The 16046-nt window shown below is 49.5% G+C and overlaps 1 protein-coding gene across 2 annotated transcripts in view; it reads left to right on the top strand.

Moving 5' to 3' along the window:
• The window catches only part of LOC115074096 (integrin alpha-D-like), a 59976-nt gene that overhangs the window by 29293 nt on the left and 14637 nt on the right, over positions 1 to 16046 (top strand). For both annotated transcript variants that reach the window (XM_029573241.1, XM_029573242.1), the window contains 9 exons: positions 668 to 741; positions 2212 to 2359; positions 2685 to 2818; positions 3364 to 3498; positions 5672 to 5875; positions 7399 to 7529; positions 9442 to 9599; positions 12167 to 12324; positions 13888 to 14019. In XM_029573241.1, coding sequence (XP_029429101.1) covers positions 668 to 741; positions 2212 to 2359; positions 2685 to 2818; positions 3364 to 3498; positions 5672 to 5875; positions 7399 to 7529; positions 9442 to 9599; positions 12167 to 12324; positions 13888 to 14019 — 1274 coding nt within the window. The remainder of the gene's footprint in view (positions 1 to 667; positions 742 to 2211; positions 2360 to 2684; positions 2819 to 3363; positions 3499 to 5671; positions 5876 to 7398; positions 7530 to 9441; positions 9600 to 12166; positions 12325 to 13887; positions 14020 to 16046) is intronic.

Below are 16046 nucleotides of genomic sequence, written 5' to 3'. Positions count from 1 at the left end.
AATGACTGAGAGCTTGGGGAGCGGGAGTAGGGAAATAATGAGTAATGGGGGTATCAGGAAAGCATGGCCGCAAGAGATCGGGGGAGGAGGAATCATGACTGAACGCGAGGGTGGGGTGGGGAGGGGAGAGGGAGAACCCAGGGCACTAGAAGAGGTCCGGGGATAGGAACCCTGACTCTCAAAGTTTAGGGGCACATATTTTGCACCTGTGGGTAGCCCATGCTGGCCCCAAATTTTCAAAAGGGGAACCCCACGCCTCTTAAGTTTGAGAGAACAGAAGCGCAGCTCCCGGAGATCACATCTTGCCTCCGCGTTATCTGGAGGAGAGAACTCGGAGGCAGCTGAAAAGGGCAACCCAGTTCTCCCTCAGCACTGCATGGTCCCTCCTGGCCGTGCTCTGCTTCTAGTGTCCGGAGAGCAAATGACTTACAGTGACAGGTGATATTTATTAGCTGGTAGAAAAGAGAACCTCTGGAGGCAGGTCTGTGGCGAGCAATGGGATTGTCCGTCACCGTTTCAGGGGACTCGCCCTCTGGCGAGGTCCTGACCTCGACAGAGTTTGGGAGCTTCCGTGCACTTCCTCTGCTGCTTTCTGTTTCGTGTAAAAGGTGGATCTGGATTCATGCTCTGATGTCTCTTCTCCTCCTGACCATGTCTTCCCTGGCAGGCACCCAGTCTCAGAGTGGGAGCTCCTTCCAGTTTGAAATGGCCCAAACTGGATTCAGTGCAGCATTTGCACAGGTGAGTGGTTGGCAGCACCAGCAGAGTACATTTTCCAGAGTGGTTTTTCACATCAAACAGCACATTCACGTATAAATAGCATGCAGACAAGTAAATGTGATTTTATAAATATCACGTGTAAGCACATAATTTCCTTTTTACCGGCAGAAAAAAAGGGACAGGATAGGGGCGTCCTGGTGCTGGCAGTTGCTATTTCATAAGAGAGATATCAGATTATTGAATGTATTCATTCACTTTTACACCTACTAATTGACTGACCCGAGTGACATCGGACTTGTCTGTTGGCTGCAGTTTTTGGGCAGGAGGTCTGGGTGAGCTGGGGGGGGGGGCGTTCATGGTGAAGTGTTAGAGGGTTTAGGTGAACTGGTTAAGGTATAGGCAAACTGGTCATTCAAAGCTCCACTCAATTAAGTATTTTCAAAACGGTATGCATGCATGTCTTATAAAATGCCTGCCTTTGCGTATAAATCAGGGTTATTACACGTACGTGGAATATTTTTTACGCCCCCCCCTCCCCTAAAATCTACGTGCATGTGTTTATAAAATAAGCATTTTCTTGCATTGGAAGTGCAGTATACGCCTGTACGTTTGGAACTCCCGCTGCACCATTTATAAAATTCCAGCATAAATTTCTGCACATCCCCTTAGGCGAGCAAACGTAGATAGGTTTGAAAATGGGGCTCAGAGTGAGGTGGCATTGACATCCCTGATCCTCGGAATGAAGTGCGGGCCGGGTTGCCAGTCTCGGTGAAGAACTGCCATTTCTCCAGGGTTGGGATTGGTGGGTGTAGTAACGAGGAACCTCCCTCCCCAGCTTGTTGAATGATTCTCGTCCTGCAGCTGGAAGGAGCTGGCGGGTGGAAGCGTGGGTGATTGAATCTGACATGACAAAAAGGAAAATATATCAAATGATGGCAGTGCTACGTCATGTGACTCCCGAGCAATAAAACGGGAGCACAGACTTCTGGGTTCGATAGTTAGAGGCATGTCAAAGAATACTGGGCGGGGTTAAGTTTCCTCCTGTTCCTTTGAACTTTCAGCGCAGCCTCTGCATATTTTGCCTCCGTTTGCAGCTACCTGGAAGTTTTCCTTCTCTTTCATGTCCTCTCCCAACTCACTTAGCCTGGTCGCTGCAGTGATGGCCCTCGGTCGGAGCCGTGCACCAGGGCCTGGCCGAGAAACCCTGGAATTTGTGGGCCCTAATTCCGACCACCAGGGCTGCGGCATCCCCAGAGGGCGCAGAACACGTGACCCGGGAACCGACCTCGGGGCCTTGACCTGGCAGTGCGTAGCTCTTGCACTGAGCCACCGGTTCATACAAGGGTTTGGGGGGGGTTTTCTTGATTCTTTATTTCCTTGGCCCTTCCCATCTCTTTTCCTTCTGCCACCTTTGCTTTTTCTCATCCCTTTCTGAAATTGGCTTGTGATGCCCTTTGAGGCCTCACTCCTCCTCCTCCTTTCTCCCTGCAGGAATTTCTGTACCTGGGAGCAGTTGGAGCCTATGACTGGTCTGGCGGGTTTTATGAATATAAAGATGGAAAAGAGCTGGCTTTCATCAACAACTCTTACTCAAATGCAAGGGGGGCTGGAGCTGATGATGTGAGAGACTCTTATCTGGGTAAGACATGACCAGAACATGACAGCTCTTTCACTATTGGTTCGGAGAGAAATTTCCACTCCCCCCCATCCCATCCTTTGGCACCGGGTCACTTCTGCCCCTTAATGCTATGCTGGATTACGAGCACATTCCTGCCTCCAAGGATGGAAAGCTTCCTAGGGTACTGGGACAGAGCCCTGGCGAGGATCAAGGAATATTCACTCCTTGGTCATCAAAACCCACTCCCTGAAGGCCTCCCCCATCCAAATGGTGACCAGGCGTAACCCTGCTTATTTCTGGAGATTTCACATGGGGGTCAGACACAAATCTGGTTTGCCCCCTGCAGGTTATTCCATAAAGGTTGTCCAACAAAACAACAAGCGTTCGTATGTGGCTGGAGCTCCGAGGTATCAGCACAAAGGAATGGTTGTAATCTACTCCCAGACAGGCTCCACGGTGAAGAAGATCTACGGGGAGCAGGTAACGCCTAGTGAAAACTCGCCCGCTTCCTTATCGTGCTTAACACTTCCTAGCAAGCTGCGGAGGGAAAGGTATCCCCCAAGCCCTACGTGGGACAGTCAGCAGATAGCCCAGTAGTAAGTTCCAGGACTAATTGATGTTGCTGAATTAGACTTTCTAGATGAAGGATGGAGAAGAGGTTGTTGCTGGCAGCGGGAACATTCAGTTAAAACCGCATCTCTCTTACGGGGATATCGCCGGCTGCCTGCCTTGTTCTCTCCGTCTTCCCCCTGTCGGATTGGATATGATCCTTTAGGCCGTGGGGGACGGAGGAGCAGCCGTGTGCTGGGGGACCCTTTATGGAGATAGACCTATCATAGCATCGTTCCCACTCAGCAAAGAATCTACGCTAGCGCTAGGCATCGGTTTCTTCACAGGAGGAAGGCTGCTCTAGGATGATGTCACTTTCGCTTGCCGTTGAGTCGAAGGCCGCATTGTGATGGCATCGTGGCTGCATCTGTTCCACGGAATAAGACCGCCGTAACCCTTTTTTTTTCCCCTTTCAGATTGGCTCTTACTTTGGGGTGGAGATATGCACAGTAGATCTTGATGGTGATCAGAATACGGACCTCCTACTCATTGGTGCCCCGATGTATCAGGGCCCCACCACTGGGGGTATGGTCCAAGTCTACCTCTTTTCTGTAAGTAAATAGCCACCGCCGGCATTTACGCTTATGGTATAGAATGGCACGTCTCTTTTATTCGTTCACAGATAAGTCCTTGGTAAGTTACTGGACTCCACAAGAGATGCTGCCTGTGCTGTAAAGGATGATTTTGGTTGTTGGTTAATTCTTAGTGTGTGTGAAAAATCGAGGTGAATGGATTTTTATTTGGCCTGTGGCAGGGAAATATGCAGCAACATATGACTGGATCGGGGGTTCTCAACCCAGTCCTCGGGGCACACCTAGCCAGTCGGGTTTTCAGGATGTCCCACAATTAATATGCATGAGATAATTTGCATGCGCTGCCTCCACTATGAGCAAATCTATCTCCTGCATTATTTTTATAGGGCAAAGTTGAGTTGATGCCATTTCATAAAATGGTGTCTATCGGGTCTGGAGTTAGGGGACGTTTTGAGCCCCCACCATATAGCAGTGATGCTTTGGAAAGGTAGCAGGGGTCAGGGTACCCCTCCCAGATCACTAGGGTCTATTTTTTTTCTGGCAGGAAAGTGGCAGACCCCAAGGATTCTCTTTTATTTGGCCCTGGAGGGGGGAATGGGGGAGAGACTGGGGGTTGCTGAAGGGGGAGTTTGGCAGGGAGGGTTTTTTGACAGCCATGGAGTTTGGGAAGGGGATGGGTCATTGCCACGCAGTTCTATGGCCATTAAACCTAGCATTAGTCATTAGATCCTGCTGTACTGTCCCAGATGTGCAGTTATCAGATTCTATGGCCATTAAACCTAGCATTAGTCATTAGATCCTGCTGTACTGTCCCAGATGTGCAGTTATCAGATTCTATGGCCATTAAACTTGGCATTAGTCATTAGATCCTGCTGTACTGTCCCAGATGTGCAGTTATCAGATTCTATGGCCATTAAACTTGGCATTAGTCATTAGATCCTGCTGTACTGTCCCAGATGTGCAGTTATCAGATTCTATGGCCATTAAACCTAGCATTAGTCATTAGATCCTGCTGTACTGTCCCAGATGTGCAGTTATCAGATTCTATGGCCATTAAACCTAGCATTAGTCATTAGATCCTGCTGTACTGTCCCAGATGTGCAGTTATCAGATTCTATGGCCATTAAACCTAGCATTAGTCATTAGATCCTGCTGTACTGTCCCAGATGTGCAGTTCTCAGATTCTATGGCCATTAAACCTAGCATTAGTCATTAGATCCTGCTGTACTGTCCCAGATGTGCAGTTCTCAGATTCTATGGCCATTAAACCTAGCATTACAGTCATTAGATCCTGCTGTACTGTCCCAGATGTGCAGTTATCAGATTCTATGGCCATTAAACCTAGCATTAGTCATTAGATCCTGCTGTACTGTCCCAGATGTGCAGTTATCAGATTCTATGGCCATTAAACCTAGCATTACAGTCATTAGATCCTGCTGTACTGTCCCAGATGTGCAGTTCTCAGATTCTATGGCCATTAAACCTAGCATTAGTCATTAGATCCTGCTGTACTGTCCCAGATGTGCAGTTCTCAGATTCTATGGCCATTAAACCTAGCATTACAGTCATTAGATCCTGCTGTACTGTCCCAGATGTGCAGTTCTCAGATTCTATGGCCATTAAACCTAGCATTAGTCATTAGATCCTGCTGTACTGTCCCAGATGTGCAGTAGTTATCAGACTTTGCTTTAATAGGAATTTGCAGTTTTTTTAGGGCTTCATTTTCTCGACGACTTCCACACATAAAACCTGGCATTTGGAAAATCGGTCAGGGCCCAGCATGCGCGTCTGTTGGTTTCGTGCGTACTTTTAGGCGCCCTGAGGTTCCTGGGGGGGGGGGGGGGGGGGCCCAAGTTGCGATTTCCATGCACGCTTTTTGATTTTTATAAAAAAATGCGCGTACGTTGCCCCGCCTGGAGCAGGTGGAGCTTCTCGTGAGCAGGCAATGCGCATACGCGCTCGGCTAATTCCCAACTTGACACTTGTACGCTGGCTTTGAGAACAGTGGGTAAAGTCTGAGGGTGCAACCTAGAAGGGAAATTACCTTCCGAACGTCACGCGCTGTATTCACTTTGTGCACTTCCATTAGTTTCACCGGCGGCCCCGTAGAATGACTGCTTTCTTTCCCTAGAATACCGGACAGTGGTGGCCGTTACCTTCTTCGTTTAATTAGTGATCCCTTCCTTTTCAGGGGGCAATAAAGGAGTTAAAGAAACTGCAGGGACTCCCGGGCCAGATGTTCGGCCAGTTTGGACTCGCTGTGGCAGAGATTGGTGACATCAACGGAGACAAAATAAAGGATGTTGCAATTGGAGCCCCCCTGGAAGATAACCAGCAGGGCAGAGTATACATATTCCACGGGGAGCGAGCGGGGATCAAGTCCACCTACAGCCAGGTGAGTCATTTCCAGGACTTTTCAACAGAGGGTCGATGCTGAAAGACATTTTATCTGGCTAAGACCTGGACATACTGCAGGGTTTGAAAACCTGCCAGCCTGCCCAGCCCAGTTATTGGCCAGCATTTTAACCAGCTACAAAGTTAGCCGGGTAAGTTGGTGGCGCGTTCAAGGGTGGAGTATGCTTATCTGGCTGAGTCAGCTGAATAAAACCGACCTTTTTTACACAGCCGAGTATATTCAGCGTCATGCCTGCACCACCGAACATCCCAACTAAGTTAGCCACATAAGTTTATTTAGCTCACGCTGCTAGTCTACTAGTCATTGAAAACTTGACTCCTTGATGTGTCCTTAACTGCTGACACAGGATAGGGTACGGATATAGAGTATAAGCAGAGTCATGAATGCAGTGCATGACTAGGAACTGCACAACCAGCTGGGTTTCCAGGATACTGACAATGAATATGCAAGAGACAAATCTGCAGTGCATGTCATACAAATTCATTGTGGATATCCTGGAAGCTCGACTGGCCATGGAGTCCCCAGCATAGGTCTGGGAAGCTCTGACTTCTACCAGTGCTTTGCACCTGCACTCTGTGCCTTATGCAACGTAGTCTTAAACTGCATTCACCACTCTGCTTGTATTCTATACCCGTAGCCTATCCTGTGTCAGCAGGTGCAAGATATGATAAATGACTCGATCCGCGTGTTAACCAGAAAATAAATACGAGGTGGTTTTAGAAGAGCTACAACCACTTCCTTCAGCAGCCTGGAACTTCTGATGCTCTGGGTGCAGCAGCAGAGGGAAAAGGAGGAAGGAGCCAGAATGAGGAAAGGGGGAGGGGAATGGAAGTTAGGAGGAGGGAGTGAGGGGGAGAGAAGAGGAGAGGACACGTAGGCAGTGCAGAGCCTCTGTTTCTGTCCCAGGACAGCATTTTCAGCCTTTCCTCCATGGCTCAGATTTGGCTGGAGCATAGGTCTCGGTGGGAGGAGCCAGTATTTGGGAGACCCTCTGGCAGAATAATCTGTTGCATAATATGATGGAGTGCCCCCCCCCCCCCAAAACACTGTGACGACCAATGCCTATCCCTTTCCACAACTTGTCCTGTGCTGGCAGGGACGGCTTTAGTGGATTCCTCCCCCTGTGCGAGGGAGACCCGTTCTCCTTAGCACGGAAAAGGAGGTTGTGGATGCTGGCTGGAGGTAGTGATGAGGAGAGGGCTTCCTCCCTTCATATCGTTTCTACCCTCTCCCTCCTCTCTTCCTTCCTCATTGCTGTTATCTGCATCTCAATCTCATCTTCCCTCCTCCTTGACCTCTTCCACCTCTCCATCCTGTGGAAGAGGCGTGAGCAGTAAATGTAAAATCATTCAAATCAATCCAATGCTTCCCACTACTCCTTCTCGGTGCCGCACTGCCTGCTGTTGGCTGCTTTATGTTTTGCCGCTCAGAGCATTTCTTCTCTTGGGAAAAGCCCCCGTCTCTTGGGGTGGTTGACATAGTCCTTGTTTTCGCCTTGGCAGTGCGTAGAAGGGAAGCGAGTGTCTGCCGGGCTGATGTACTTTGGACGGGCCGTCAGCGGGGGACTGGACCTCAGCCGGGACGGCCTGCCAGACATCGCTGTCGGAGCAGAGGGGAAGGCTTTCATCCTGAGGTAAAGTCTTCATTCACGCCAGACACAACCCTTGCCCTGATGTTTAAAGGCTGCTTCCGTTACAAGTTCCCGGCCGGATATGTTCCACAGTCCCTGCCGGGGTGCAGAACAGATGTGGTACTGATCAGAAGGAGGGGGTGCACGAGCACATGGTTACATTTCCACTAAAGGCGTTGTCCAGGAGTGGGGAGTACACGAGTGAGGTGCATTTACAGAAAAGGAGTGCGAGTGTGATACTCCGTGCAGGGGGGCAAACAAAGTGCGGGTGATAAGCAGTGCAGGTGTGAACCGGGTCAGCGCGCAGCAGGTCCTGCTCAGAGACCGCTCACAGGCTTGGTGTATGGAAGATACTGAATCACAGCTACATAATACCAGGGCAGGGAGCTTTCAGAGCCATTTATCAGGACTACGAGCAAATTACCCGGGTTAAATAGTTCCCCCCTCTCCTCCCCATGGCATGCACACTTTTAGCCTGGGCGCGTTCAGCATGCACACCCCGCGCGTCCAGAAGCGCGCGCACTATTTTACCCTCCTCGGCCACCCCTGCTGAATAACAGGCACAGGGGGCTGGGGTGCTTTTTTTAAAATCTGGAACATCAGCGGTAAGTACGTGCACCGGCAGCGCCTGCGTGCTTGGTAACTACCCCCCCTCCCAACAGTGACATGAGTGGTGACAGAAGAGAGAGAGTAGCTGGCACCTCCAGCCTGCCCAGGATATCTCCCAGCTGCTAGCCACAGCACGTGACCGCCCGCAAGGTATCGCTCCTTACCCAGGACAAGGGTTTGGTCCTGCTCCTCATTTGCACTCCTCCATCTAAGGCAGGTGCACGCACAAGATCCCTCACTTCATTCACACCCACCACTGGGGGTGGCAAATTCCCTGCCCCCGCCGCTGCTGCCCCTCACAGGCTGTGGTCCTGATTTCCTGCTGCCCAACGTCAGAGCTCCAGTGGGGGGGCAGCAGGAACTGAGTGATCCTCTGCTCCCAGGCACTGAGGCGTCGCCGCACCCCTGGACTGAGGCCCTGGAAGTGCTCAGTCCCTGTTTGCTTCCTTGTGGCAGTGCTGGAGCCAGAGCTCTGAGGAGCGTTGGTGGTGGCAGTGACTGGCATAGGAGTGGGGGTAGAATTGAAAACCAGCAAAAGGAAGGGGATGGGGGAGGGGGGGGGGGAATTATGGGTGGTGGGCATACCTGGGAGCTTTTCAGCTCTGGCCACCCCGAGGTTGCTGTTGATTTAGCACGGCGGTGGCGAGAAATAATCTGCCATCCACCACTAATTCACACTTTCTCTCTCTCTTCACTGCCCCCAATATTTTTTTCCCTCCAGGGATGACGCCCTGGCGTTCTTTCCTTTCCTTTTTCCCCGATCCCAGTCACAGCTCCCTCAGATGAGGGCATCCCAAGTCCTGGAATCCCAGCTGCAGGCTGAGCTGTGTCTGTTGCGGCCTCTCTCTAGTTTCTCCCCACTTGCTGCCTGCAGTGTCGGCTCCAGACTCGCCCCTCTCCACCTGCTTCCTGAAGGCTTATTGAGGAGGGGGAGTGGCTGGAGCTGTAGAACAGAAAGGAGCTTTGTAGGGTATCCCCAGAGACCCGGCAACGGATGCAAACCCCCCCCCCCCCCCCCCCCGAGTCTCCGGCTGAAATCCGCAGAGCTCCCAGGTATGGTTGTGTGAGGGAAGGGTAACCTCAGAAAAACAAAGGTCTGGGAATGAGGAATTGCACATCCCCCCCCCCTCCCCCCCCCCAGCACTTATACTGCCTGGGAGCAGCCGAAGGAAATCTCCATCCCCTGCTCATGGATCGCTCGCCGCCCCAGCCTCGTCCAGTGAGGAAAAACAGGTTTCGGCTGGGGCTGACGCTCGGGTCAGGAGGGACGAGAACCTCACTTTTCTCTTTTTTTCCCCGTTTTTAGGTCACAGCCCATTCTCGGGGTGACTATAAAGGTAACCTTCACCCCGGCTCAAGTCCCGCTGCTGGATTTTGATTGCTCGGTCCCGGGGTCTTCCAACAAATTCAAAGCCACCGCCAAGCTGTGTCTTCAAGTAACCAAAGTCACGCAAGACACTCTAGGTATGTGCGGCACAGTGATCCCCGGGGGGGGGGATGGGAGGGACTGCAGCTCTCTGGGAAGGAGCCTCTGCTGGGGGGTGACATGGAAATTCAAAGTCACATCATTACAATATCAGCAAACATGTTCGTCTTCCCCGCACGCCAGGAGGAGTCAGGGGGGGGGGGGTAGCCCAGTGGTCAGAGCAGCAGGCTGGGAAGCCAGGGTTCAAATCCCGCTGCCGCCCCTTGTGACCTTGGGCAAGTCACTTCACCCTCCATTGCCTCGGGTACAGGCTTAGGGGGTCATTGCCGGGGAAGGTGTTTGGGGGCTGAATCAGTGAGTTTTAACGGCTCACCCACGGCTTTTGTCTGTGATGGTTTTAAGGTTTTTTTTTTGCATGTTTTATTGTGAATCGCTTTTATACTTTGCACTGGCTTTGTGGTGGACACGCCAAGGCCCTTTGAGATGTGTTTCTTCCGATGGCACGTTGCCTGCTTTTATTCTTTATGTAACTGGCTACAGAATAAACATTATTTTGCAAAAGGAAATCCATTAAATACAGGTTATTTTGCCCCGGAGGAGGAGGATTACTAAGGTGCAGTACTTGGTGGTATTTTCCCTGGCAGTAAAATTTATTGCGGGGAGAAATACCACGGGTTAGTTACCCCACAAATGCCCCTCAGCCCGCTGCCGCCATCTTGTTAAAGGGCCAGAGTGACCTTAACGAAGCCCCCCCGCCCCTCCAAAGTGTAACAAAACCCCTGGTGTCTTGTGAGACCCCTCCCCCCGTCCTAACTGCCCACCCCCTCCCCTGTTCCGCCACCTCAAGAAGTGACTCCCAAAGCAAGAACGAATAAAGTTTTCAAGATGAGTGGTGCAGGTCCCTCCCCTCAAATTCTAAGCTCCTGACTTCCAGGATCCCCCCGATCCCCCCCCCACCGGCGGCTGAGTGGGGCCCTGCGCCATCCCTGAGAAAACGGCCCCACCAGGGTTTCACAGGTGGGATGGAGGGGGAGGAGCCTGCGCTGCTCATTTTAAAACTTTTTTTGTTTTAATGTCCTTGCTTTGAGGGGGGGGGGGGGCGGGGCAGGAGGGTCTCACAAGACCCCCAGGGTTTTGCTACACTTTTTTTTTTTTTTTGGGGGGGGGGGAGGCTTTGTTCAGGCCACTCTGGCCCTTTAACCCTCTCTGCCAGGGGAAATGGGCTGTGTCAGGGTCCCCGTGCTCTCGGGGAACGTTAGTGCGACTCCAGAGCTGAAGCTTAACTTTCGTGAAAATGATGCGGGGCCTGCAATTTTTCAGGCAAGCCGCATTAATTTATTACCACGAATTTGCCTAGGAATGAGCTGCTTTGCATGCAACTTTCTAAGTATTTGCGTGCAAAGCATCTCCTTACCATTTTGGCCTTATTGGGAGCAAAATAAAACACTGCCCGCTGTCACTACCGCAAGGCGTTTGCCACCTGTTTAAAGACACCGTGAGCCCCCTGGGGACAGGGAAACCCCTAGAGTGGCTGATTGTGAGTCACCTTGAGCTGGGACTTGAAAAGGTGAGAAATTAAACCTAAAATCCAGAAAGAGGGCTACAACACTTCTGGCACAAAGGCTGAGCTCTTAGAGTGATATTCAAAAGATCCAGGTGCCTAACTTTCACTAGACTCCTACTTCTGTCTCTTTTAATGAATTTTCCTGAGCTGAGCATCTGATTTTAGGCACCGTAGTTTACAAGAAGGCTCACAGTCAAAAAGCTTTGTCCGGCTAACCTTTGAAGCTAGCCGGACAAACCTCAGGGTTTGAATTTCCCTCCCCGCTGAACAGCTAAATTTTAACCGGCTGTGCTTAACTTCTTGTAGACGATCCAGGCAGCACTTCCTCCAGCTATGGATCTTCTCATTGAACCCACCCTTCCACTCCCACGGGCCTGAGAATTTATACCAAAACAATAAAAAAAAAACCAAACCCCAAAATGTCCTCACGACCAGCCAAGGACACCAGTACACAAAACGCTGCCTTGAGCAAATTACAGTTCTTTAAGGAAGATCCATCAGAGCAGTGCAACAAGGAAGTGACAGCTCCCCAACGTGTGTTTCAGTTATTGGCACAGATAACTTTCAGAATATTGGAAATCAATTAACCGGCAGATTGGCGATTGAGAACACTGTATTTATCCAAGCGCTGAAATTGTAACCTCGGACCCTTCTCTGTTTGTTTTACTTTACATTTACCTTTTTTTCCCATATATAATCCTAGTGAATGATCCAATCACTATCTTGTAGCTTCCTGCCTCTTATCCCTTCCACCCCGTCCCGTTCCAGCTAGCCTGGACTACGGCACAGATTTTATAGAAATATTATCACAGAAACATGGAATATGACAGCAGATAAAAACTGCAATCCCACACACCCTACCCTGAACCCTGGTTTTCCCTTTCACTTCCCCCGGCTGAGGATCTGCTGTGCTTATCGCAGGTTCACTTAAATTCCAGCTTATCCCTCCAACGGGAGGCTGGCTCCAGGTGTCAGCTTCATATCTGTGCATGCTTCATCAGTACCTCCGACACTCAACTCAGTACCTCTAATATACCGCAGAGCCTTTCTCAGTCAACCTCAACTATAGCCTCCTCCTGGACTCGCTAAGGCAGAACCCCCGAGCCGTGTTCGCAAATAGCAAGAATACCGAGACCAGAAGCAGAAGAGTGACAGTCCAAGGGTCCCCGGTGTGTGAAGACGTTTCGGTCTCGTTATTGGTGAGTTTTCATTATAGTCATATAATGGCATGGATGCCAGCCAAGCAGGGTCAGGCCCGGAGAGCATGGGATGTGAGACCTCTAGGGGAGTCTGGATGCTGCTGGCTGCAGAAGAAAATGGCAAACAAATGCATCATCTTGCCTTACAAATAATGGTCACGTGGTGAGCTGTGTTCACCGAAGAACAGACTATGATACAGCATTGCTTACATAAAATATAATCTTAAGGTGCATCTTTGATTGCAAAGGACAATATGATTTTGCTGTGCCCTTAAATTGTTATATATATATATATATATATATATAATATTTGTAAAGCTGCTATTGACCTTTGCTCATATGCTTCTATTCTAATGTACTGTAAACCACTTTGGGTGAATCATGTATTCCAGAAAGCAGGTAACAAACCCCATTAAATATTACCTAGATGCAATGCAGCACAGGTTACTAACAAGCTGCAGTGTGTCCCTTACTTTATGTGTAAATATAAGAGTTGCAGATTTTACACTGTCGGTAAAATCTGCAACTCTTAGTAGCCTGCACTTGTAGGCCACACCTGGGCTAAGGTGCTTCAGTTTTATTTTAGGGTCTTTTTAATCGGTTGCTTTTGAGATCCTCCTCGGTGCTTGCGGCACCCGCAGGCTGGCAGTCTGCAGGGAATCCTTGCGGCTGCAGGGTACGTGGGGAAGTTGCTGCACCTATCAGTTATCGGTGGGGGAGGGAAACGTATGCTCTCCGTTGACAGTGTGTGTGTGCGCTTTTCCCCACGCAGGGCCTGGGTGGAGGGTGTTAATTTTCAAAGGAGTTTGCACAGGGAAATCTTTTTGAAAAATGATCCCTTAAAGGCCTTTGCCAGTCCTGCTAAACTTCGGACACTGCGCTTCCGCATTACCTCTCTATATCGCTCTCTTTTCCTGAGAGCAGGTGCTCAGATGTAACAGAAACGTGGCCAGGGCCTGCAGAATAATTTCAGGAATTATACAGGCCTTGCAGTTGTTTACCTGCTGAATTTTCAAAGCCGAGGAAATGCATATTTGATCCGGGTACACTGAGCCAGTTGAAAGTTGTCCTCTTCAGTAGCTTTCACAGCCTGCACACACTTGGCCGTACTAAAGAGGGGATTCCCGGGAGTGTGCTGAGGTCAGAGGGGCGAGGCAGCGCCCGGACAAATAGCAGGTGCAGAGTGCACATTTTGTGGCTGCTAATTTCAACTACTCCGATAGTTTCCCTTAGAAAATTGCAATAATATATGTGCAAATATTGAGGGCTATTCATGATTGCCCCCAGAGTGGCCCATATGAGACCTAAACAAATTTTGGGGAGAATTTTCAAAATGTTCACATTGGGACAAAGCCCATGATTACTTTTTACCTGCGGATTGTGCGCCAACGTAGGCAGGTGCAAGAGAAAATACGTGAACATTTGCACCTGCTTTATATGTGCAGGGAGGTTTTATCAGAAAACACCACCATAGGCTGTGCTAAATACTGAGAATCTGGAAGAGGTAAGAAAGAAACGCTCTCTGAGAGTGCCTTTTCTTCCCCCACCTGCATTCTTTTACAGGACTGTATTAGGGACACCCTGGCACCCATCGAACTGAAACTGGAGTACTTGCTAATAAGGGAGCCAATGCCTTCAGCGGATGATCTCAGTCCGGTCCTGAGGGATGACGTGCCTACACATATCACTGCAGAGGTGAGTGGCAGCATCATTGTCAACATCGCTGTTATCATCGTTGTCACCACTGACATCACAATCACCATCATCACCAATATACCAACATCATCACTACTATCACCAACATAGACATCATCACTGTCACCACTCATAATACCCATCAAATTAGTAACAACGGGGCCAACACTGAATAGTACTCAGAGGTGGAAATGTGCATCAGCATTTTTGGTGCTTGCACACGGTAGGCATTTAAAAGCACCTGCATACATTGGCACCTGCGGCCAGTCAGGGTGAAATGGCGCACGTAGATTTGAAAATCAAAATGCATAGGGGTTGTATCCCTTTCCCAACCTAAATATATCCCCAGGAGTTCCCTATTTTAGAGCGGCCAGAGGCTGGCACACTGGGAAAGTCGGTGTCTCCTTTTACCTGAGTTTTTAGGTAAATGCCTTTTTGAAAGTTGTCCTCAGTTCTGCTACTGATTATCATTTTAATGCCAATCTGAATTAGAATTAATAATTTTTCATTACCAGCATGGTTACTAGTTCCATTGGGTTGTTTGGATGCAAGCAGACAGCGGTGCACTGAGGTCAGATCTCCTCAGATTCCCCACGTTTTGACCGTCAACCCGTTTGCGGAGATCCTGAGAGTGGCATGAAAGTCCTGCGACTGGTGCTGCTGGTTATTTATTTATTTATTAGTGGTTCTGGTGCTCAAACTCGACAAGAATCTGGGAGAGAACAGTGAGGACGGCCCCCGACAGGACAAGTCCTGTCCTGCTCTCGGAGAATAGATTAATGTGTCCCTTTGTATTCATTCAAAAAAATATTTTAAAACAAATTTTATTTAAAAAATGTATTGCCCGCCCATCATCCATTCTAGGTAGGTAATTATCTAATTAGTAATGACCTGAATCAACTGCTAGTAATAAGCAGCTTGTCAATGGGATTAAACAGAACACATTTCACTGTTGATATGCAAATGCCAGACGCCTAGAAATGAAGATGGGAGAATTAGACTGTGCTGGACTCGGGGGCCTGTGCACTAAACGCAGGCCGAAAAGGCTCTGAACAGGCAATGCACACATAATCGTTTTGGGTCCCTGCCAAAGTGCTCAGACAGCATGCACGCCACCCCCAAAAAGTGTAACGTGCACACTCGCTGCACCTTGCAATCCCCTGTACTAATGGGCTGTGTGCACGACACTCCGAGTACACCTGCACAAAAGACTGGGTGCAAAGCTTGCCGCGGCTTTTACCTGATTACCTTCCATTCATTCTACCAAAGAGAGACTACCTGTGTTTTGGTACCACTGCTAAAAGCATAAAAATTAGCATAAAGCATTTGCCCGCCTGCTTTACAACCATGTGGGCTATTGGAAGCTGACCTTCTTGATGACCAGGGGGTGAAAGGGGTACTCGGGAAGGAAAATGGCCAAGGCAGAGAAACAAAAGGAGTTCTTTGCTTCGGCCTTCGCCGCAGAGGGTATCGGGAGCATGACTCCACTGCAATGTTAGGAATTATTCGGGAAGGAGTGGAGAATAAAATGGAGACTATCACCCCCATCTGGAAAAAGATAAAAGGGCAACAAAAATGATAGACGGGGTGGAACGGCTTCCCTGTGAAGAAAGGCTAAACAGGTTAGGGCTCTCCCACATGGAGGAGGCAACTGAGAAGCCACGTGACAGAGGTTTATGAAGCCGTGAGTAGAGTGGGGCAGGGGAATAGGGGACACACACTCCATGAAACTGACAGAAGATTTCAACATATTTAAGAAAGTCTTTGCTTTTACTTGTTTTGCCTCAAAAGTTTTATTTCTTGACTCGTACGTTGATGCTTTCATTCTGCGTGTCACCATGCAAACCGCACCGTGCATCCCTGTAGACAGCGGTACATCAGATTTCCAAAATAAATAAGCGAATATGCTTTCAGGCAAAGCACAATTTAGCCGTGGAATTAGTTAGTGCAGGATGTGGTCAAGGCCAGTGGTATGGCTGGGTTTAATAAAGGTTTGGACGTCTTACTGCCAAGGAGAATGGATCTCT

This window comes from Rhinatrema bivittatum, chromosome 12 (assembly GCF_901001135.1).
Source record: "Rhinatrema bivittatum chromosome 12, aRhiBiv1.1, whole genome shotgun sequence".
NCBI classification, from domain to species: domain Eukaryota; kingdom Metazoa; phylum Chordata; class Amphibia; order Gymnophiona; family Rhinatrematidae; genus Rhinatrema; species Rhinatrema bivittatum.
Note: the sequence above shows the minus strand (reverse complement) of the source record. Positions and strands in the feature narration are given on the sequence as shown.